The sequence below is a fragment of the Anabrus simplex genome, chromosome 3, assembly GCF_040414725.1.
Source record: "Anabrus simplex isolate iqAnaSimp1 chromosome 3, ASM4041472v1, whole genome shotgun sequence".
Classification (NCBI taxonomy): domain Eukaryota; kingdom Metazoa; phylum Arthropoda; class Insecta; order Orthoptera; family Tettigoniidae; genus Anabrus; species Anabrus simplex.
The window spans coordinates 448,414,974-448,441,126 of NC_090267.1; the positions used below are offsets into that span (position 1 = coordinate 448,414,974).

The 26,153-nt window shown below is 42.9% G+C and overlaps 1 protein-coding gene across 1 annotated transcript in view; it reads left to right on the forward strand.

Moving 5' to 3' along the window:
* Positions 1 to 26,153, forward strand: part of LOC136866497 (dipeptidase 1-like) — an 852,481-nt gene that overhangs the window by 192,284 nt on the left and 634,044 nt on the right. The window contains exon 2 of the mRNA XM_067143524.2: positions 21,062 to 21,218. Within this exon, the coding sequence (XP_066999625.2) occupies positions 21,062 to 21,218 (157 nt within the window). The remainder of the gene's footprint in view (positions 1 to 21,061; positions 21,219 to 26,153) is intronic.

Here is a 26,153-nt window from a genome sequence, read left to right on the forward strand (position 1 = left end):
ACCTTCCACTCCTCCAAGGGCCTTCATGGCCTGTACGGAGGTGACTTTGCTTTGCTTTTACATGTAGATGTGGATTTTGTTGATTGGCGCCAGGGTATAATACAGCATGTGCATACTGAGCGGTTGTGTTAGTGATTCATTTGTCACGGACATCGGCGATGAGATGGCGGGCGGCTAGTCTGTGCGAACTCTGTTTTGACTCTGCAGGCAGTAACTGTGCTGAGGATAGAGGTGAACAGTGTTTGCAACATTCATTGTAGGTTTCAACAATGTTCCGCCGACGAGTACGTTCCCCTGTTGACAGGGTCGCATTGCGTGCCTGTGGGAAGCGAGATGGACGTATCGACCGATTGCTGGGCACAATGTATCAGTGGTGTGTCGCTTCTTTGGCCAGTGGTCTGTGGAACACTCCCACATTCCCACACCCAAAGACGAGGCTCCGAACGTCCGCTACAGACGCACGTGGCCAATCGAACATCATCCAGGAACGAAATCCGGTCATATGTTGCACCTGCGGTGTCACTAAGGACCATTGGGAACCGTCTGCTTGAAGCAGGATTACGATCACGTGTGCCTCTGGCCAGGCTACCGCTGACTCCACGTCACCACCAAGAACGGCTACTCTGGCGTCGTGAAAGAGGCGACTGGAGAGGAGAATAGTGCTCTGTTGTCTTCAGTTACGAGAGTAAGTTCTGTCTGTATGCAAGTGATGGGCATACATGTATACGGCATACACCTGGTGAGCGGCCCATTCCATGACACCCAGGTTTCACTGTCCCCGTAATACTGCCATTTCTTCGATACGAAGTTGATGTGCATTTTCAGCAGGTCAGTACGCGTTCTCATACAGCTTCTGCGACGCGACGTGCTCTACGAAGTGTACGACAACTAGGGCCTACCCTGGCCAGCAAGATCGCCGGATCTCTCGCCAATTGAACACGTATGGGACATCATGAAGCGGGAACTTACGCGTTCTCAAGAGCGTGCAAGAACCATTGCCGAATTGCATCAAAAGTTGCAGGATGCCATTTGGAACCTTTATGATGGTTTGCAAGTGCAAATACACATCTGCATTGCCGTCAGAGGGGGTTATACTATGTATTGTTGCGACTATTTCAGTACCCTTTACTGTAACATGTGTGTTTAATTTGGTCTGAATCTGCAATCATATATTCCTGCATTGATGAACTACCTGTCATATCGCTTCGAATAGAGTGACCTTATCCTTGAGGATGTTGCATGTTTTTTTTTTTTTCGGCAGTGTAAGAACAGTATTGTTTTGATTAGCTCCATTTGTGAAGATATGTGGGATGGTTCTTTTATTGTAGAAATTGAGTCATGTTGATATTTCACAAGAAAGTAAAGATAATTCTGATTATTTCTGCTACTGTGGATATAGCTCAATGTAATGTGTGTGGTAGGGTTTAGCAGCATTTAGTAAATATAGCAACCAAACTGCGATCACTTTCTCCCAATAGAAAGCGTTTTGTACTCAATCTCCGTTCAAACTTTTACGAGTCGCAGCACCTTGATGTCGTAATACAGCACGTAGGCGCAATAAACCCGAGCACTTTACGACATTGCTTCTGGGTCAACCTCGATTGTAAAGGGGCATCAGCTTTTCTAGATATCGCCTTTATTTATTTTATGTCCTTTTGTGAGATTTACTGGCGCAATAAAACGTAACATTGACGTACAATCAGGTGTACAGTAGGTCGCGGTGACAATTTATAAACTGAAGGAGACTACATCAAGAGGTTTTTTTGTGCCACACGAAGCCAGTAGCAATAAAATCAGAAAAGGTTACTGCGGGGAGCATGGAATTAGGAATTTTAACATAACCTTTCTTTTACAGGCCGGCCCCGCGGTACAGGGGTAGCGTTCCTGCCTTTCACTTGGAGGCCCTGGGTTCGATTCACGGCCATATCAAGAATGTTTACTCGGATCTGTGGGCTGGTTCGAGGTCCACTCAGCCTACGTGATTAAAATTGAGGAGCTATCTGACGTTGAGATAGCGGCTCCGGTCTAGAGAGCCAAGAATAACGACCGAGAGGATTCGTTGTGTTGACCATACGACACCTCGTAATCTGCAGAACTTCGAGTTGAGCAGCGGTCGCTTGGTAGGCCATGGACCTACGGGGCTGTTGTGCCATGTGGTTTGGTTTTAGTTTTTATACTAACACAAGGTATTGTGTACTCCTTGCTCAAGGGTAAGCTTTCTAATTGCAGTTGCCATCTCTGTACTTGGGAGATGGGTGGGTTCGAATCCCACGTCGCCTATCCCCGAGATGATTTTCCGTGGTTTCTAATTTCCAGTCCAAGCAAAATCTGGATTTATACCTTTTCAGGTCCGTGTTGCGTCCATCCATTCCCTACCCCGTACAATATCACTACCCCCGCAGACAACACCTTTACACAGCAGTACATGTAGCTCCCCCTCAAAGCAGGTACAGGGAAAAGTAGGTACATAACCGGCGAGCTGAACATAGCCTCGGACACTACCAGCACTAAAACCCATATCGTCGCCTAAGAAAAATAACTCGTACCTCACAATGCTCTTCCTGACCAGTATTTTCCTTCGGTAGTGGCGATTGGGGGGGGGGCGCGCAGAATTTATTTTAATTCCATTTCTTTTTTTTTACAATTGGCTTTACGTCGCACCGACACAGAGATATCTTATGGCGATGATGGGATAGGAAAGGCCTGGGAGTTGGAAGGATGTGACCGTGGCAATAATTAAGGTACAGCTCTAGCATTTTTCCTGGTGTGAAAATGGGAAACCACGGAAAACCATCTTCAGGGCTGCCGACAGTGGAGTTAGAACGCATTATCTGCCTGATGCACTCTCACAGCGGCGTCACCCTAACCACACGACCAACTCGCCCGGTAATTCAATTTTAGCCACCTGACTATTTTTTTATGTTTCGACAGACTAAAGAACCTAAGAGTTATTTAAAAATCGTCTGAAACTAGAAATTATAAAAAAAGCTATTTGTAAAATCCCTATTGTTTTTTCACCTAATTCCTTCCTTTAATTTCTTTAATTAATGAGGCAAATACTTAACGGAAATACAGAATGTCGTTCGAACGGCTAACGGACTCACAAAGCTCAGCAGCCTGCATCACGTGTTGCGATGAAGGGTAGCAAGAGTATATTTTTGCCAAGGTCATGGCCACAGGTATGATTCACCATCTTGTCACTCGCATTCGTCATTCTGGCAGTCTTCTTTTGCTACCGCTTTTTCCCACACATGTGGGGTTGCGGGTGCGAACTGCGTATCACATATGGATTTGGTCCTGATTTTACGGTCGGATGCCCTTCCTGACACCAACCCTATATGGAGGGATGTAATCACTATTGCGTGTTTCTATGTTACTTGGTAGTGTGGTATGTTGTCTCCCTATGATGACAAGAGTGTTGGGACGGACACATACACCCAGTCCCCCGAGCCACATAAATTAATCAGATGGCCGTGAATCGAACCCGGGACCCTCTGAAACGAAGGTCAGTAAGCTGACCATTCAGCCAAAGAGTCGGCTTCGTCATTATGGCAGTATCGCTCGGTAAATGTGCTTGCGTAGTTCTGTCTAGTATCGGCAACTTCGTTTATGTGTAATCAAACACTAAATGACATTTTTATTGTATAATCACGCCCAACTTCTATTTAATTGTAATACACGTGTAATTACTGTCCCTTTGGTGAACGTTTTATTGTACAGTACTATTATTACCGCACTAAAGTTGGTAGACTCAACCTTTACGTCTTTATCGAAATTCGCTCAGACATAAAAGGGCTGCAATTTTTGTCAATTTTTATGCCCTATACCCCCACCTTCTCTGCTCTAGCCCTTAAACACGGGTACTTTTTTCTGTCTATAAATGTTTATGCCCCCCACCCCCATTTCAAACTCCCAATCGCCGCTACTATTTTCCTTTAAACTGGTCACGTCTCCCAGCCCCGTATGGATATGCAGTCCATCAGAACAATTTTTGTTGGTTCATTTTCCTATGGCTAATACAAAGGGCACTAGGAAATTTTTGCAATGTGAGTGAACGCTTTAGATTTTTCAAAATAATTTCTACCAAACTCAATACACTTCTCCATACGTCGAAACCAGTGACTGAACCAACTCTGCCACTTTTCTTCGGTTACATTTTCACACTCTTGATCCCATGCTGCCAGAAGCTCCTCGTCGGATGCAAAACGCCGCTCTTTCAGCTTCATCTTCACTTCTGGGAAGAGTGCGAAATTACATGGGGCATGATCAGGACAGTATGGCGGGTGATCAAGCACAGTCAACTCTGATCTGGCAAGAAAATCCTTTTTTACTTTAGAACGATGTGCTGGAGCATTGTCGTGATGCAAGAACCAAGTGTTGAGCCGTGACCTTGGAAGGAACTGCTTGAGAGCCTGGATGACCTCAGCCAGACAAGTCTCACTGTACCACTTCGCAGTAACGCTGCTTTGTGTTTCTAGCACAAACCGAGTCAGGGTGCCCCGTTTAGTGAAGAATACTGCATCCGACCTTGACAGGAGTACCCTCATCTTCAAACAGCCACACCTTGTTCTGGGATTTTGTTGGGACAACGTACTACACCCTACCGGGCTTCGAATGGATGACCCATGCATAAGAATGCCTCCACGTAACGGGGTAAACACCCACGGATGAGATTGGATTGAAGAGCGGGTCGAATTGCTTAACGAGCTTCGAACCGCTCCCCTTCCTACTTTATGTGCCGGCCCGGCAGCCTGAGCACTTGGGGAAGTGGTACGTTCGAAAGAAAGAAAACAAATACTTAAGATGGAGCCTTATGTCTATAATATGAAAGTAGGATCTCTGGGTTCAAATGCCTATTGGATACTGCTTAGCACTGCTACAAATGACAAGAATCATAAAATAGGGGTTACGAATACAAATTTATTCAAAATGACAATAAAAAAAGTTGACACCGCTCTATACAATGACTCTCCACATATGGGAGGAAAAGAAAATAATAATCACTTTAAAATACGAACCGCCCATGGGCGTCGTCTGCATAACGGTATGATTGAGGTTTTGCGACTTGCTATCGTTCATTTTCCCTCATTAATTCATACCGTTCATGAAATTTGTACATTATTCTGTCTATCACACCGTGAGATGACCTGATGTCCCTATTCACAAATATTACTAGCTGTTCTAAGCACGAACATAACCGGGGCCTACGCTACATAATATCATATTAAAAGACACATTTGCATAATGCACAAACAAACACAAATACCATTTTTGCTAAACCCCGGACTCCTCATCTATCACCAAGACCACACAACGTGCACATAGGTTCTGTTTGAACTCAAAAATATGTGCACATAATTACGAAACATACACAGATATATGGATATATACACTTCATGCACAAAGGAGAGCCATTCCTAGAAAAGAAACAGCATGGTTATCACTGTCTCCGGCCCAAGGCGTACGCCTGGAGCAACCCGCTCAAGGGCGCCATCATAATCCGGGGTCGAACTGGCCGACTCCCGACCGAGAGGTACTGTGGGTTTCTGTAGATCCCTAGAATAGTTACTCTCATATCGCCGGATATCGGGGGGATCCCTACTCATTTATTAAATACCTTTAAAAGAAGTTACCGTGATATTATCATTATACAAGTATTCTTAGCTAAGCCATTTAATCGAAACAAAAGAACGCGGGCAGACCCGGCTCCAAGCCCTAACACAATGGGGTACGGGACCCTTGTGTCACGAGGGCGAGAGCTAGACATTCACAAAAAAAGGAAGGCCGGCCATTCACTTCGCACGGCCATTCAGATTCTTCTCTCCCTCAAACGTTCACCCTCTCGTCTCGGGGACACATATCTTGGGCCCATTTCATTTGCTTATTTATATTATCGTGGAATTCCCATAAAATACTCTTTTATTCTCTCTCATTATTATCGCTGAGCGCCGACTATGGGCACAATCACTTCTAACTCATTTCATCGAAAATTACTCGGGCATTCGGCCCTCTCACTATGTCTCATATCGCGTATCTTCTTCCCTTGGGCATATGGCTCTCATGGCTCCTCGTTCATACCATATAAATACACTTATATTTAGACCTTCTGACCAAATATTAGGGACTCCTGCCCTGGGTCTCACCCCGGCTATAGATTAAAAGAAAACACTCCAAACCATTATGGCCAATTAATCAAAAATCACGGGAGACTTGCACATGGTTTCACACACCTATCTAAATCACACAATATGTACCTCTCCCGGTCGGGATTTCTTCTTTCTTGCTGTCCATGCACGGATTATATCTGTAAGCTAGGCATGCATTGTCTGACTGACCCATGAGTTTCCCTGGCATATCCGACAACCACGTGGGACAGTGACTACCAACATTTCGACATGTTTCCCTGCTTGCCAGCACTATTGTTCCATCAACCCCTACGGGAAACTCAAATATTCTCCTAACCTTGTTCCCATCTTTGCTAGGACATTCTACATATCACTAAAAATATAACCCTCACGATAAGCTAATCATTAAGAAAGAAATGTGAGTCGTCCGGGAATTTAGCTCCCTTGAATTTTACTTCAACATTATAAAAATCAATAAAATTCCATATAGGACATGCATTAACTTACAACATTTTGATATTTACAAAAGAACGCTAATCCTATCCCCGGGTTATGTCATGCTTAGAAATTAAATTTGGACATCACTCATCTGTTTGGTGGCCGTTGTTTCTCCTGCCACGGGAGACCCATGGTGAAGTTCTTAGTACTCCATGACCACTCGGTAGGTGGCGGGCGTGCAGTCCTTCATCCCTGGTCCATACAAGTCCGACATCCTGGGGAACTCGTCACAGCTGAAATCTTACAGTAATCCAAGTGGGTAACACTTTTACACTCGTCACACGTCCTCTATTTCAGAGTTTACACCCACGAATAAGACGGTCTTTCAAACCACGGCGGGCGCGTTCACAGTCAGAATCGGGTGGCTCACGAGACTCGAGCCCCTGATTCAAAGTAACACTTTGGGTGATACCAAATTATGAATTTCACTGACTCATTAAGCCGGCAGTTTCTCAGCCGAATTCTAATACTTGTTCGAAAATTATGCTCGCGGTTTTTACTAGTTTGACACGCAGCACAGAAACAATTCACCTAGGCTCGTTTGGCCTCCCGTTCACTACACAAAGGCTTTTGGACACAATAACACTTCTTTGTACGCGGTCAGGGGTTTCTGACTGTAACTGGAGCACCGCGGGACACAGTGTCCTTTCTCAACGACCCGTAAGAGAACAACTGTCTCTGCAATGGCCTGCCCGGCCTATATTATCTTGCCCGCCGGAAGCTCGGGGGCGTCAACGTTCACGGTTCATTAAGAACAAGAGCTCCTTTCACACCAAGAATTGAAGATATTTAAATAGTGCATCTTATGGCCCTCTGTCTCCTCTTTCATTTGAGCCAGGCGTGCTGGACCTACGATCAGCAGTTTTTATCTAATTTGCTTCCCGCCTTTGATTAATTCATTAGCGTCCCTCGGGAGGTGGAGTTAACTTTGAGCGCGACTCTTGGCTTGGGTGACGCCGCTGTATCCACATGTGTTAGCGATATGTTACATCTTGACAGCTGGTGACCTCATTTCTTCCCCTGCATAAGTTATTACATATTTTTAGTCTGGGGAACGCAGAAAATTCCGCTCTATTCAATGGTGTGTCTCACATAATTTTCCTATGTCTGGTTTAAAATATCATTCCATTGTTTACGCGCCAAAGTCCGACGTTGGCACTCGTGACACGTGCATAAAAAACCGGAAGTTCCTTATGTTCGTTTGGAACTCTGGGAAGCTAAGCCCCACCTCGGGGCGTATCTGACTGCTCCAGCATCGCGTCCCCTTCTATCTCTCTCTGCAAGTTGAGAGCGTATTTCCGCGGGGGCTTGGCTGTTGCTTTGTCCTCCCTTTGTTCGCAGGCGCTCTTTTCGCGGGTTCCGTTCTGGCCGGACGCCGCTCGATCCCCTTCGCCCATACTGCTACCAATGACGCGACCTTTAGGAGTAATTTTAATGGAGTATAAAGGCCCATATCATTCCCATGAGCTGTACAGGACACTGTACGGTTTCAGTACCGTAATAAAAAAGCCAAGTTTCGTCACCTGCAACGATGCTATTGACATCACGTGAAATCCCATTTTCAAACTGTTTTAGCATTTTTCGGCACCATTTCACTAGATGTAACCTTTGTTCCTCTAAAAGTGAATGGAGCACCCAAGGAGAACAAACCTTTCTAACATGGAGATGGCCGTGTAGAAGTGAATGAATAGCTGGTACAGGGATGTAGAGGGTCTCTTCTACCTGCCGATATGTCAACCGCCTCTCTTGCTGCAACATTCTCCTCACAGCTTCAATGTTTTCCTCAGTCACTGATTCAGACGGTCGCTCAGAACGAGGATCGTCTTCAACCCCAAAATTTCCCCTCTGGAACTCTTTGTACCAGCGGAAAATTGTTGTCCGATGTGGACAATCTTTCCCCAGCACAAGAGTCATTTCCTTCAGGCACTTGTCAACAGTTAATCCAGAGCAAAATTGTAGCGGATTATTGCGCGATATTCACCTTTAGACCACACTGACATCTGCTTTCAGTCCCACTGCTTGGTAACAACTGGTGCGAAGGTCGCGCTTTTCTGTCTTCTATACCGGTTTTCACCCCTATTTTTATCCCTCACCATAACAGGGGTGTCCAGCCAACCGTTTTTGCTTATTGCAAAACTTTCCTAGTGCCCTTTGCATGTAAAGGAAAATGAACCTTAAATACATTATATGTACGAATGCGTATATATGCCATGCGGGCACATATTCCTAGAGTGCATTACGGTAAAGTTCATTTTCCGAGAACCAACCTCCCTCCCGCCCACATCTTCTTCGTGTGTTCTAGTCCTGGAAGTTGTTCGAGATGCATTTATTCACCCCTGCTGGGTTCATCCGTGTCACGTTTCCACGTTTGTGCGCGTTATTTTGTCTGCCGGTGTGGATAATCGGAGGTTTCGGTGCCTTCTGCTGTAGGGTAAATGGATTTTGCAACACCATGAATGGATGTGTCTACAACGCTCCAAGTATGCATGGTGGATGGGTGTGAAGCAGTGTTGCGATGATAAATTGTTCAGGTACTCTCTGAGCGTACATGTAGACACAGGTTTTTATGGGATGAACCCACCCTGAGCTTCAATATATTGCTGAATCCTGCGCGGAATATAGGCTCTGAATCGCATACTGTGGACTTGCGACACATGTGTGCAGCACTTCCAAGGTCACTTCATTCACAGTTCAGTGTGGCTGAAGGAAGTATGTAGGCTTATACTCATAATGCACCGAATGAGTTAGCAACGTGATTAGGGTCGTGTATTTGTAGCTTGCATTCGGGAGACGGTGGGTTAGAAACTCATCGTCGGCAGCTCTGAAAATGCCTTCCCGTGCTTTCCTATTTTCATACCAGTTAAATTCTGGTGATGCACTTTAAGGCCATGGCAGCTAACTTCCCATCCGAGCCATTTCCATCCTTGCGTCGTCGAAAACCTTGGACGTGTTGATGCGACGTTAAACTACCCTCAAAGCAAACATCATCTCCCACACATGTTCAAAGTTTTCTAAAAGCATAAAGTCTTGCTGAAGATGGCTGCACTGTGACACCGGGTATTGTCTTGCTGATGCATCCCATTTACACGAGCAGAATGACAACCACTGAATTAATAAATCTGTCAACATACTGGCGAACGGTTTTGGCCATTAACAATCACTAATGGCGATTTCACATGAAACTCAATAAGTCCCTAGATTTTAATGCCTGACGGTTGGCTCTGTGTGGCTCTCGTCACTAAATTTGGCGTGTCCCCTCTTCCTGGTATGCCACCCGACCTGATTTCCACCATCGTTGCGGCGAAGGCAAAATCACTATTCATCGCTAAAGACATTCAACGTGACACTTCGTGACACTAGGAAAGCCTCAAAGTTTATGTTGTTGGATCAGTGAAACACCCGCTGCAGGGGCAATGAGATCGCAATATAGCTGCATGCAAACGATGGCCAACTAGTGGCTCGAATTTCCACTACTGTTGCTTTGGGATCTGTCAGCGACATCCGAATGATACGACGATCTCGCACGATAGTCCGTTCGGTTAGTCATGGTTTTCGAATACGTTCCTCTTCATTTGACCACTGTTGCCATGCACATGGTACCGTAGATGCATTTCGACCAAAACGTGCCGCTGAAGCCTGCACAGTTAAATCACTTTCACGCAGATCAGTTATCCCTTTCAACCGGTGGCAATTGTTGAGACATGTTTGACAATTGAACACTTCACATCACTGCACTCGCAGATTACACGTCATCTAAGCTCAACTGGGTTTCACGTGCATGAGTTTGTTCATCCATGACCAATCAGGTGAAAAGAACCGTATGAACTATCCGCCTGGTTATTGGCTAACACAACTGTACCATCAGGAATGATGATTCATCCTAATGCCTAGGTTAACATCCTCGACGGCCTCTTTGTACTCAGAGAATATATATTGAAAAAGGAGAAGGGACAGGTCACATTCCTGTCGCACGCATCTACGTAGAGCAATGCCCGTAGTTGTGTTAAGTACCTAGCTGGTAACATTCTATATCTCCAATATAAAAGCGAATTACCCATTCCACAAACGGACCTAAATAATGTCGGTGGTTCCAATTTTTATTAAACCTCGCCCACGCCCCTAGAGAGTTGCAATGATTTCGAATGGGACCTTCTATTTTCCCGAGTATATATATTCACCGTTGTCTTTGAGCCAGCCCTAGATTTTTCTCGAAATCATTCCTTCTTCGGCCTCCAGTTTCTCAATACGACCTTCTTGCTCATTGCAAGGCATTCCTGTGAGTATACAACATCTGATATAATAGTAATGCAATACAGTGTAGGCTTAACGTTAATTTAATTTCGTGTGGTTATTTCTAACCGAGTACAGCCTTTGTAAAGCAGACCCTCCGATGAGGGTGGGCGACATCTGCCATGTGCAGGTAACTGCGTGTTATTGTGGTGGAGGATAGTGTTATGTGTGGTGTGTAAGTTGCAGGAATGTTGGGGACAGCACAAACACCCAGCCCCCGGGCCATTGGAATTAACCAATGTAGATTAAAATCCCCGACCCGGCCGGGAATCGAACCCGGGACCGAAGGGCAGTACGCTGACCATTCAGCCAACGAGTCGGACAGGCTTAACGTTGAAGGATATTGATCATTTATTGTGGTCATCTTTGGCTAGCTAGTGTCCAGTTACGTTTTTGTTCAAGTGTGATACAAACGCTTCTTTCTCGGAAATGTTGGGTTCTATTTACTCACCTCACCTATTTCAACTTTTCTTTCCCAATCTCCAGCCCGCTGTGTGCCGGTTTGATGTTCGTCATATTATTATTAATGTTCTACACACATAAATTTATGAGATGAAATCTGACGTCATCTCCTCCACGCATCGCCTTCTACGCTTGCTGTCTATGTCTGTGCTAACTTCTATTGGACACGTTATTTCTGGAACATGCTGGCTTTCAGCTTCTCTATTCGTCTCGACGTTTCTATACCGCTATATATTCTCTCCTCCACCGCTCTAAATTTGAGTCTGCCTTCGTCTCGGAGTGCTGGAGCACCGAAACAACTGTGCTGCGTTTATATTGTCATTACCATCTGGACTGTAATTCTTCAGATTATTTGGTGAGCAAGACCTATCATAATGTTATTTTGACATTAGATTCTTCACTGGGGCCATCTTATTACGGCATCATAATTAAATATACAAGACATTATTTCTACTTAAAATTTTCAACCACGAACTGTACTACGGACCAATGCTACTTTCTGCAGTAATAATAATAAAACGTCCCTTCCCCAGTTTGATCCCTACTTCCATTCCCATATTTCCGTCCTTTTGCATCTTCTTTTATTCTCATTTTTATGTTGTTTCCTCTTATTGGAGTTTTACCACTCTTTATTGTACGCTTAATACTTATTAATACGCTTTTTGATGTAATATTCTATATTGTAAATGTGGCACATTTTCCTTGTCTTCTGAGGTTTCCTCTATATATTTTACTGTCTAGCAAACTCTTGTCTGGGATTTACTATCTTGTTGAGAAATATTTAATTACTTATTTATTGTTAAATAAATTATATATCTTTACGTTGTTAAGTTTTGGATTTCCTTTGTCCCTGTTATTATCTCTTGGCCTAGTTCCTTCTCACTACGCGTTTCCGTCGTTGTTATTATTATGATTATTATTATTATTATTATTATTATTATTATTATTATTATTATTATTATTATTATGTATCGTGCTTCTTCTTCCACCACTTGTATGCTTAAGCTATATATTAACCATTTCTATAACTATATTATCTCAGCATCGTACGTATATACGACAATAGCTGGGTAACAATATGAATTAAACAGTGTCTGGGCATATCGCTTAGTATTAACAGTTTGAACAGTTTGGTGAAAGAATCATGTTATAATGCGGCAGTAGACATTGCGCATAACACACCAAACTTCTGATTACACAACGGCTTTTTGACATGCTGATGAGGTTTTTCTGATGCATTAACATTATATCAGTGCGTGTTATTGTGGTGGAAGATAGTGTTATGTTAAAATAACATTATGACAGGTCTTGCTCACCAAATAATCTGAAGAATTACAGTCCAGATGGTAATGACAATATAAACGCAGCACAGTTGTTTCGGTGCTCCAACACTCCGAGACGAAGGCAGACTCAAATTTAGAGCGGTGGAGGAGAGAATATATAGCGGTATAGAAACGTTGAGAAGAATAGTGTCGGCCTCCAGATCCCAAGATAGCGGGTTCAAGCCCGGAAGATGTAGTCGGATTTTTGAAGGGCGAAAAAAAGTCCATTCGATACTCCATGTCGTACGATGTCGGCATGTAAAAGATCTCTGGTGATACATTTGGTATTTACCCGACAAAATTCATAAAATCTCATCCATAGACGCGCAAGAGAGATCCGGTTTACTCGGTCTGCCATCTAGTGGGCCTAGAGTAAAACGGAACGTCGAAACTGACGAGCAGACAGCCAGATGGCGTCAAATCGAAATGTCTGCACACGGTAGCTGAGGCCATACGATTATTATTATTATTATTTGATTATTATTATTATTACTTGATTATTATTATTATTATTATTATTATTATTAAAAATACATCCTAATTGAGAAATATCCCGGTGGCAATGGTAACTTACAATAGTGTTATAATAAAGTAAAGATAAAATATAATTATCCAACAACAACAACAACAAAAACTACAACAACAAAAGTACAACAAGAAATTCTATGTAAAGAAAATAGTACAAGAAATATTACTAATTTAACATTCTACTCTTGCATCATCATATACAAATTTACACACAACTTAAGTATTTTCAGTGCTTAACACTACAGTTTACAATGCTATAGGCAGAGCTTACTTTTAGCTTAACATTACAAGTGATAATAATATATATATTCGGGAGATAGTGGTTCGAACCCCACTGTCGGCAGCCCTGAAAATGGTTTTCCGTGGTTTTCCATTTTCACACCAGGCAAATGCTGGGGCTGTACCTTAATTAAGGCCACGGCCGCTTCCTTCCCACTCCCAGCCCTTCCCTGTCCCATCGTCGCCATAAGACCTATCTGCGTCGGCGCGACGTAAAACAACTAGCAAAAAAAATATAATAATATAACGTTAAAAATATAATTACACAACAGCAACAACAACAACAAAACTACAATAACATGAGTACAACAAGCAATTCCATGAAAAGAGAATATTACAAGAAGTGCTACTAGCTGAGCATTCTAAATCAAGCCGAAAATCACAAATTCAGTGTCCGTGATTTATAGCTTTTCACTTTTACGTTAACACTAATGATATTCTTAAATGACTTGATACCGGAAGGGAGTCATACTCATTGGCTGGATGGTCATTGTACTGGCCTTCGATTCAGAGGGTCCCGGGTTCGATTCCCGGACGGGTCGTGGATTTTAACCTTAATTGTTTAAATCCAATGGCTTGGCGCTAGGTGTTTGTGCTGTCCCCAACATCCCCGCAACTCACACACCACACATAACACTATCTTCCACCACAATAACACGCACTTATCTACACATAACAGATACCACCTACCCTCATCGGAGGTTCTGCCTTATAAGGGCTGCACGCGGCTAGAAATAGCCACACGAAGTCATTATATACCTGAAGGGAATCTATCAAAGACTGCAGCAGGTATTTTGTTTCCAGTGACTTATGGTCCTGTTTACGAAGGAAAACTAGCCCACATCCGTATGCTTTCTGATCGTAATTTTATGCTTGTAATTACTTCTCGATAAGTACGAGGGACGTTCCAACCTACTCCTAAAATTACTCGAGGCGCGTGTTCGGTGAGTTCAAATACCCTGACAGGCTGAACCAGGCCTCACCTGAAGAAACGAAAAAGTGAGAATCGGATCCAAATGTCCTGGCTCCTCTTCAGTCAGAAACCACCAGCAGAACTCAACACGCGAAGGTTCGTCTGGACGTTTTAACGCATGCTCAACAGTAAATTTGTATTACAGATGCACGAGCAGACATGTGGCAGCAAAGGTTAGTGCATCGATATACGGTTTCCAGCATTTCGTGTGGTGGGCAGTTCTCCTGTTCGTTAACAAACGTCAATTCGGCGTCAGTTTTATTTGGCACACCCGGTACTTTCGTGTAGCATAATGTATTTCTTACGTTATTCCTTCCTCTCGTACCAAGGCACGAAGAACTATGGATAGGTTATTTTAATATTTTTCGCAAACATCTACAAGTTCCAGTCCTTCATTATCCATGAAGCATATCCTCTCAATTCTAGAATTTGATTAATGCCCGGATTAGAACGACAAGTCGCACAACACTAGCTCTGTCAGATGAAATTAATTGCAGATTAGCAGAAGCACTGTTCAACGTTAATCCGCGAGACGAATGCAGCATTCTGAACCGTTACAAATGAACATTAAACTGCGTGGCTCAAAAATGAAAGCATTCTTCCGGAAGATATCAAAATTGAACGCTTGAGTGAATTTCAATGAAATTCTATATAATGCGCTCATGCAAGTCCTTACTGAGCGTAATTGTATTTGTAAATCCCTTGAAAAGTGTTTTCGCGTATAGCCTACATGACCCTGTTGTTTTTGTTCTTGCATTGAAATTAATATCTCTTCACCTGGTTATGAGGACATTTAGTGGTTGTAGTAAGGCTGTAAAGGAGCGGGCGTATAAGTCTCTGGTAATATAATAATAATAATAATAATAATAATAATAATAATAATAATAATAATAATAATAATAATAATAATAATAATTCTGAAAAACAAAGTTTGTGACACACATCAAATCAGGTCTAAAAATCATGAACACAACAGGAGGGAAGGTAGAAAAAGTCAAGAACTTCAAATATATTGGTGAGATGTTCCAGCCTAATGGCTTAGAACAGGAGGCAATCAAGGCAAGAATCAGAAAGATGGAATTAGCGAACCAGTTGAAGAAAGATGTGTACAACAAGAAATCATTAAGTCTGAGAAAAAAACTAAGGCACTTGTGAGCAAACAAGAAGGACTCTACGCTAACTAGCAATGCTTTCGTTCCCCACCCTGAAGGGGCGAGTTGGGGAGATGTGGCGGAAGAAGGATGTGGGTAAAGGATGTGAAGAAGTAGGAGATGGGATAGGAATTATGTCTATGACTCAGGATTGAACAAACTCTTTATTTAATTCAGAAGTACATGCGAGACAATAAATGATTTATGGAAAGGTGTGAGGGAAAAGGTGGAGTACAAGGGGAAGATATGAAGTTCAGAAGGATATGCCGGGGTAAAGGTGCAAGGTAAGGAGATGGAGGGTAGCTGTCATATGATTGAGGAAAGCGATGAGAAGACGAAGGAGTTCAAACTTTGGGAGGGAGTGGAGGGATGAAACCAGTTGGAGGAAGGGGTGGACACACTGGTGGAGATGAGTAAACAGGAGGAGGGGCTGGCCCGGGGCGACGAGGCGTAAGGTCAGAGGGTTGGCGACCGGGTGAGGGTGGAGAATGAGAGGGTTTCACTCAATAATGTTGGCCGTGGACACTGGCACCGGTGGTAATGAGCTGGAGGACGGCATCAGATGTAGGCAATTAGAGCCGCACCATAAATGTAAGGCCATGGGCGTTCCGAATCCGAATAGCACGTCGGACGGGAGCGCCTGCCGCACAAAGTTCTTGTAGAACGTCCTTGTCGGAGATTTGAGGTGGGATTCCACGTAGTACATAGCTACACACAGCTGGAGGGGACTGTGAAGATGACTGGGTCGATGATGTCTGGGCGGTGGCTGCTGCGGTGTTGGCTGGCGATGATATCGATGGCAAAGTTGAGTCCGGCGTGCTAGCAAGGAGTTGCTGAAGGGTAGTGGGCTAAGAAATTGGGAGAGATGACATTAACAGGTGACGGGTGACAAGTGGTAACCGTTGTGACAGGAAGAGAAGAAAGGATACTAGCGGACGTCGTGGTGGTGGTAATGGTGGTGGTTGTTGGGAAGGAGGGTGTTGATGGCTGGCACCACTGCGTAGTTCTTACAATGGATCATCGCGCCGGAAGCGAAGAGGCGGCGGAGGGAGTCTTCTCCGCTGAGATTCACTAGAATCTGCGGAGAGGGTGTACAGGTGTGGCCATCCGTCATTCTGTAGGCGTTATATACCGGGAAGTCAGCGGCGAGAAGGTCATCCATGATGTCTTCTTCGGAGATGGCTGGATCCACTCCGGGGATGATACAATAGGCCATGGTTGTGGGGAGGTCAACAGCCAGCGAGCCGTCAACCTATATGCTGATTGGAGTCGGCTGGGTGGCAGGTAGAAATGAAGACCGCCCGGCCGAGCAATAATTGGAAGTTGCGACGGCGAAGAGTATGTCCACTTGGCGAGGTGTGTTCTGTGAACAGTGTCGCGCTCGATGTCGTTCTATATATGCTGATGAAACCTTGGATTTAACCACCAGAGGATTGCTGGAACAACAGAAGAAGAAAGAGAGGATCCTAAGGAAGATTCCGTGACCTATGTATGTTGGTGGACAAAGAAGATTAAGACCTAACAGAGAGCTGTGCAAAGAGAGGGAATTATAGAGTTGATGAAGAAGAGACGATTACAATTTTATAGACATCTCCTACATATGAATCAAGAAAGGCTGACTCGAAAACTCGTTACACATTTCGATGAAAAAGTAAATGTTCCCACGTGGTTTATTGAGATACATGTTGATATGGAGAGATTGGGCATTATTCATGAAGACATCCAAAACATGAACCACTTCCGACAATTAACTTCAAACTTCATAGATTTCCGATAAAAAGTAGAAAAGAAATCTTCAATAGCATTTTTTTCTGAAAAAGGAAGGAAGCAGATAAGCCAATGAATGGAGATATATTGGCAGAAGATCAAAACCAGGGGAGAAAAAAGATGATTCAGTACACCGTAGTTGTTGCTCCCTGGTCCATAGTGGGCAAAATCGAACAGAATGTTAATAATAATTAATAGTAAAGGCGTCCGCCTCTATGGTGTAGTGGTTAGTGTGATTAGCTGCCACCCCCAGAGGCCCGGGTTCGATTCCAGGCTCTGCTACGAAATTTGAAAAGTGGTACGGAGGCTGGAACGGAGTCCACTCAGCCTCGGGAGGTCAGCTGAGTGGAGGTGGGTTCGATTCCCACCTCAGCCATCCTGGAAGGGGTTTTCCGTGATTTACCACTTCTACTCCAGGCAAATGCCGGGATTGTACCTAACTTAAGGTCACGGCCGCTTCCTCCTCTCTTCCTTGTCTATCCCTCCCGATCTTCCCATCCTCCCGCAACGCCCCCGATCAACATAGCAGGTGAGGCCGCCTGGGTGAGGTACTTGTCATCTCCCCAGTTGTATCCCAGACCCGATGTCTGACGCTCCAGGACACTGCCCTCGAGGCGGTAGAGGTGGGATCCCTCGCTGAGTCCGAGGAAAAAGTCAACCCTGGGGGTAAACAGATTAAAAAGAAGAAGAAGAAGAATGGCTAGTGGCCTCCGGAGAGGCCTGGTGCAGGTCTTTCGAGTGACGCCTTATAGGCGACCTCCGCGTCTGTGGGGGATGGGTCCCTAACTAAGATGAAATCTAATGCTGAAAACGTCACAAACACCCAGCCCCAGAGCCATAGAAATTAAATAAACAAACTTTAAATCGCCGACCCGAGAGGGAATCGAACCTGGGACCCCTTGTACCAAACGCAAGTTGCTAAACATTTAGCCATGGAGCCCAATTAGAGTAAAGTTCCAGTGTATGGGATCTTCACCAAGACTACTTGATACAAGAACTGAAAATGGTCCAAAGAAGAACAGCACGATTTGCTTTTGGTGAATTCCTTTACTAGAGTGTTGGGAAACTGTAGGAAGACTTGGGAGTAAGTAGAATAGATGCCCGAGTATGTGGTATGTTCCGAGGTCTCACTGGAAATATGGTGTGGAATGACATTGGTAGACGAATAAGCTTTAGCGGAGCTGGATTCAATAACGTTACAAATCATATAATGATATGAAATTGCAAGATACTGAATTTTAAATCTCTTTCAACACCTCTATTGTAGTTGTTTTAGCTCCCTAAATATTGTCTTCAAAATATACTCACAAAAATGTCCATTGGCGAACTGTGCCGCATTTATGGATTTGGCCCTGTTTTACGGCCGGATACCCTTCCTGACGCCAACCCTATACAGAGGGATGGAATTGCGTGTTCCTGTGGTGGTTGGTAGTGTGGTATGTTGTCTGAATATGAAGAGGAAAGTGTTGGGAAAAACACAAACACCCAGTCCCCGAGCCAGGAGAATTAATCGAACGCGATTAAAATCCCCGACCCGGCCGGGAATCAAAGCTGGGACCGTCTGAACCGAAGACCTCAACGCTGACCATTCAGCCAATGAGTTGGACAGCAAAGATCATGACATGAAGATAAAGCTGGAATTCAAGAGGACAAATTGGTGTAAATATTATTTTATAGGACGATTAGTAAGGGACTGAAAAAATTTATGAAGGAAAATAAGTTCTCTGAAAATTTAAGGAAATGCTATGTAAACAGTAGATAGGGAATTTGCTACCTGGGCGACAGGCCTAAATGCAACCAAACTATGCAGAGCTGCCACCAATGACTGCCATGTCAGTTACTTGCTGTGCCTCCTACTGTATGCTTCAATAAAATAATCCCTATATGCATGTATGTACAAATTATCCCAAAAGTATACTGACTATGTGATCGGCTATAACTCAGTGCCCATTTTTGACTTGTTCTTAAATTTTGGGTTTCGAAAAGGTTGCACTGAATTCCTTGCGCATTATCCCGACCTCACGCCAATAGGCCTTTTTGTGAGGATGTCTTAAAGACAATATTTAGGGAGCCAAACCAGCTACAATAGAAGAGCTCAAAGAGAATTCAAATTCAGTATCATGCAGTTCCATATGATATGATTTGTACCGTTACTGAATCCAGTGGTGCACATTGCCAACTGTGTACTGAAAATATCTGTCCTACGTTCGGACATGTACGAATATGCACGAAGCAGGGAGCACTATACGAGTTATCTTTCCTGAAGATGTTTGTTTTAATTTCCTTTAGGTATTGTACTCTATTTTTTAATCTGCCATTTCATCAATTATACTTGTATCTTTGCTAACATGCACGATATTTATTGTCACTCTAAGTTTGGGTGTATTTTATGGGACATCATGTATATTTTGAAGTATTTGGCTGTCATCTAGCAGCCAAGCGAAATTCAAATGAGACGTCCTAAGGATGAATTTCTTCGTAGGTTGGCAAATGCTGAGAACTCCGAAATTTAGTGCCAAACTTTTTTCCTTACTTGCCCTCAAATATCGAATCCGTAGAATGAAACACTCAACTGAACCTCGAATCAGAATGCGATGTAAATCTTATGTACATTTTACGCTTTTCACGCCACCTGAATCCAAGTACACTCCTCCAAGTTTATATTTTATTATAAATTCTCCTTCAGGCTTGAGGCTGCCCGAAAGCAAATAATACACAATAGAGTGAATTTTGATTAACATAGTTTGTAAAATAACTCGAAAAATTAAAAAATATTGTAAAGTTAGATCTGCATATTCTTCTTTTGTAGCCTATTTCAATCCACTGCTGGCCTCATACATATGCTTCCGTCGTATTGGGCCTTGAGCCACTTGGAACCAGCGTGTTCCAGCCAACAGCTTTATGTCATCGAGTCATCTCTTCTGGTGTCTTCCAATGCCTGATTTGTGTCCCCATGGTCTCCAGTGAACAATCCTAGAGGTCCACCAGTTGTAGTCTTGTCGAGCTATGTGTCCTACCCATTGCCATTTTAGTCTTGCTACTCTCTCCAGGATGTCGGTTACATTCGTTCTTCTCCTGATGTCCTCTGAACGGATCTTATCCTTAAGGCTGATCCCTAGCATCTGTCGCTCCATGGCTCGTTGTGTTCGATGAAGCTTGCGAGCACTTGCGTTAGTCAGTCATCGTTTCCAGACCGAAAGTAGTAACTGGCAGCACGCACATATTATAAATCTTGGTCTTCAAGTTAACTGGATCTGCAAATTAAACAATTCTGAAAAATAATTTGTGAAGTTTGCAAAACATTTAAAACATTTCAAATGTTATAGAATAACTTAAAAAATAATAAGTATGATTAGGAATTGAAGCCATTTGATTTTATTCATATAAGTATAGATAATGCCCCAAAATGAAGCTAGACACTCTGTAGCTTTCAGCCCCCAGTTCACGAGTTCATCAGTGCTAATCCCGAAGACTCCTTTCTTCAGCCAACCTCGCATAATTGCTACCCGGATTCATAATTTGGTACCTCCATAACAAATTTGTGCTGGACAGAGCTAGGGGTACAACATTCTGCCACTTTTCATTCCAGTAACGCAACAAAATTACTCATTAATTTTTGCAAAATATGACATAATTGTATAAAAATGGGTTTTCTCTTCTCTTCAGGCACAACGATCTCCCGTGGAATATACGAAAATTTATCAAGAATCAGCTCCGAGACTTTCACTTTTCTGAAGATCTTCGAGAGATATCTCCCTGGTCGCGAAGTTCCTGGTCTCATACAGATCTTCCTCGGCTACGAGAGGGAATGGTAGCTGCTCAGGTAAGTCATAAACCAACTATATTTTTACTAATACATTTGAAGGTATATACCAGGGTAAATTGTTGATAGAAACAGCGAGCTTTATTATTATTATTATTATTATTATTATTATTATTATTATTATTGTTATTATGATATATTACTTCAGTGGTATAGATCCGTTTTGCGGCGCTCACATGTAACCGATCGTGATAAATGAGCATTCATAAGAAGGAGAATAGACATTAGCAGTGACGAATTGCACTCTCATTTCATAAACATCGACAATTTCTTTTTAAAATAGTTTTAAAATTGTAACGAAGTGTGCGATTTGCAAATACTGTTGCTGTAGGAAAATACGCACCATTATTGCTGTCCACTTCACATTTTGGCCGCTGGAACGCCTGTTTTATGTCATTATGACATGCTGTAATTATCAATTAAGAAAAGAATGATAGTATAGCCAAAAATTACTTACGGAACATTCGTCAATATAATAATGCACTTGCATTTGCTTCCGTTCAAGTGGATACCTTAAATATTAAAGAAATCAAAGATTACATTAAGTGGTAAGTAAGACTGTTTAATATTGTACTGATTTGTGTATTCCTTAGTTCACCACAAGTTCACCAGGGGACTACTCCACCACACACTTTATGAACATGCGAGATTTCTCGCACGGGTCCCCTAGTTATTATTATTATTATTATTATTATTATTATTATTATTATTATTATTATTATTATTATTATTATTATTATTATTATTATTATTATTATTATTATTATTATTATTATTATTATTATTATTATTATTATTATTTGGATGAAAAGTAGTGCTCCAGAATTATACTAGCATTTTGAAAAAATATCATTTAGACAAAGACGATTGAAACTTGATGGCCATATTTAAAGAATGGACAGTGAAAGACTTACAAAAATTATTAAAAGGCAAGAGTAATTGGATAATAGAAATTGAAAAAAGACCTTCAAGGAATCATAATAACAGGTGAAATTATATGGAACAAGCCTTTCTTTAAAACGTTGGTCCACAAACATAATTTGGCTGAAGAGCCCACGATGACAACCACAACTGTATGAACGGAAGAACGGAAGGAAACCCACAGCCAGTGGATGAGTAGATTCTGGGAAGGGATGAAAGCAAATAAGTTCAACCCCGCTCGTTAGTTGGGCACAACATTGTGGAAATAAGAAAAAGAATAAGAAAACGGAGCGAGTTGGCCATGTATTTAGGGGCGCGAAGCTGCGAGCTTGCATTCGGTAGAAAGTGGGTTCTAACTCCAATCTTGACAGCCCTGAAGGTGATTTTCTGTAGTTTCCCCATTTTCACATTAGGCAAATTGTGGGGCTGTACCTTAATTAAGGCCACGGACGCTTCCTTCGCATTCCTAGCCCTTTCTTCTCCCATCGTCGCCATAAGACTTATCTGTGTCAGTTGGACGTAAAACAACTTTTAAACTTATATATATATTACGATTTGTTTTACGTCGCACCGACACAGATAAATCTTATGGTGACGATGGAATAGAAACGGCCTAGGAGTGGGAAGGAGCCTACCGTGGCCTTAATTAAGATACAGCACCAGCATTTGCTTGGTGTGAAAATGGGAAACCACCGAAAACGATATTCAGGGCTGCCGACAGTAGGATTCGAACCCACTATCTCACAGATCCCATTTCACAGCTGCGCACCCCTAACCGCACGACAAACTCGCCCGCTATATAATAATAATAATAATACCAGAAAATATTGAATGCGAATAATAACCTACTTCACTGATTTCTTTAGTGCGAATGTCTTGTATCTCTGCATCTCCTAACTGCTCAACGAAAATCAACATTTTTATTTCAGCTTCAATGACATGCACATCGCTAGGATGTGAGTGGCTATGAATCTGCAAAGCGTGCCTTGAGTATATTGTTCTGTGTGAAGTTTATTGTACCCAATGTAATCACTTCTTGCGCTGCATCGAGTGCTCTTGATGTCGCTTGGGCATTCACTGCTTAATACACAAAATTGTGATCAATCCGTAGTCAAGTGTTATACACGAGGCTGGGTGGCTGAACTATGTTAATCCCTATTCTATATGGATGAATCTAAATAACACTTTAACGGAGTTGTTCCCATTTGATGGGGATGAATGTTAGCCAGACAGATGCAGCCGTTACAGTATGTGCTCTGCGATAGCAGGTAGGCTAATTCGGTATCAGATTTATGTAATAATGTAATTTTGTGGTGATAACGGAAATCTATAAATTGAAGATGTACAGTTCTTGACAAAAATATTGACAGCCAGAGTCGCTGACATGTCCCCAGACTTATTGGTGTGATGACGTCAAAACAACAAGTAGTTTCTCAAAATACACCTTTATTATATGTTTGTTATGGTTCAAGGCGAATTACAGGGTGGACAACATGTGTATGTTGTATGTTGGGTATTCATCCCGAAGGCTGGTTTGATTTTCCACAGCTCTTGAATGCGAATAATAACCTACTTCACTGATTTCTTTAGTGCGAATGTCTTGCATCTCTGCATTTCCTAACTGTTCAAACGAGAATCAACATTTTTATTTCAGGTTCAATGACATGCACATCGCTAGGACGTGAGTGGCTATGAATCTTCAAAGTGTGCCTCGTGTACATTGTTCTGTCATAGATAGCCTAGGCATCACTGAAGAGGCGTATTAGGGAAATGAGGAGTGAGATAGTTTCCCGTTGCTTTCCTCACTGGACCAGAAGTTGCTATTACGTATTAGTCTGCCAAGCCCACTGAAATGCATGCATCAACCGATCCTATGAGCGATATTTTCATACCATTCATAACAGGGACTGACTGCATAACGAATGGTATTACTAGCATCGCTCATACCTCGGCCACTTTCATATTGTCAAAGCCAAGGATGAGACTGAGACAGATCAATGAAAGTAACAAATTTATTCTAGCCCATACCAGAAGACATAGTGCACTGTAAACACTACATCTCGCCTGCAAAGGCACGTGGACATAATAATAAAATAAAAACTGGCCCCGAATTTATATATAAGACCGACGAGGAATTGACCGTTTGTTAATGAACAGAAGAAATGCCCATCACAAGAAATGCTGGAAATCGTTATTTCTATGCACCGATCGGGTGCTGGCACATGTCTGCGCGTTTACATCTCCCGCGTACGTCGCTGTGTCATTGCGTGTGAATGAGTAAATGAATGAGAGGAGCAGGCATGTTTAGTGACCAGTTGAATGCAACACACAATGGTGCTCACGATGAAACAGCGCATGTTCATTGTCGCATCATATGCAAAGCACGATTCGCGGAAAACTTGTGCGGAACTGTTTGCACATGTGCTTGAGACTGGAAGTGTTTTGGCAAATCCTCAACTAATGTCTGCAATGTTAAACTTAGTGGAGAAATGGCACGAGACGGGCTCTGCAGTGAATAAAACCCGTAACTAACCGAAAAGAATTGGAACATAAGAGAACATTGCTCGAGTAAAAGAAAGCCTAAAACGCAGTCAGACGTAATCTCAATATTATCAGTGGTGTATGCTGAGGGCTACCAAGGGCTATCGGTGAAGTCCAAAGCTCAAATGAGAACAATGCAAATCTAAAGTACATTATAATGTAAGCGTCTGACACGTTGTTCCATTTACAAAACTTGAAAGCAGTGAGAAAAAAACGTCGCACGTATTTCTGAGAGCAAGGCATCGCAGACAGATCTTGCAGCCCAGACTGTGCGTCCCTCTTCTCTCGACCCACCTCGCGCGCCTTGCTGATGTATGCTCGATAGGTGCAGGGACCGGGGGGATAGGTCTGCTAGGCTTCGGTCTATCAGATCGCCACTGCTAACTAACAGCCATGCGTTCCTCATCATATACACTTCATCACCTCACGCTCATAGATAACAGAATGCTGATATTTCACTCCCGTTACTTCTACATACCTGTAGGAAGGCACTACAGGACTGCTGTTATAAGAGTAATAAAGTTTTACTTTTGTAGGTAGATCTGCTAGAATGAAATGTGATCTTTCAGGTCTATGTAGTGTTCTCTTTTGTTGGTTGGAATCGAACCCGTGATCATGGGCCGGACACCACCACTGATCTCCCGAGGCAGCTAATATACCAGCGAACGATACGTACGAACTCTGCTAATGTTGCAAAATTCAAAATTGTTAGTTAATAATAATAATAATAATAATAATAATAATAATAATAATAATGCATGGCATCTGTAAAGGTTTGGTGGTGACCTAATGAGGATGAAATGAACGGCGAAGACGTCATAAACACCCACTCCCCAAGCCAGGGGAATTAACAGAGTACGAGGAGGTTGTTCATTCCGAGAACTGAACCGGGGCCATCGGACCAAAGGCAATCATTCTATCCATTTAACCACAAAGCCGGACTTTAATTTGCTAAATCTTAGGCTAGCATCTCCACTGACAGTAGCAGAGGCCAGGACAGTAGCTTCTGAAACAGCCTTGACAACACAGCACGCTACTCCGTTGGCCATTGGCTGCAGCTCAAAACTCTTAAGAGGTTTGGCATTCACTAAATCAACCATCCAAACGGGGTAACCTAACTCTAGTGGTCTCAGCGTACGTCACTGACTGTTGTGTATGCGTTAAAGTGTCCAGACGAACCTTCGCGAGTCGAGTTCTGCCGGTGGTTTCTGAGTTAAGTGGAGTCAGGACTTTTGGATGCTCAATTCTTCAATTGTTCAGTTGAGGCCATTTCCAGCATCTTCCGTGATGCTCACTAACAAAGGTCAATCGCATGGCAGTCCTATTGTAAATACCTTCGGGCCAGTTTCATTTTGCCCACCAGGTATAAATTACGTCAACGATAGGTTACTGAATAACTAGGAATGGGGAGGAAACTACTAGGCCTGGATTGAGGTACAGCCCCAGCATTTGTCTGGTTGAAAATGGGAAACC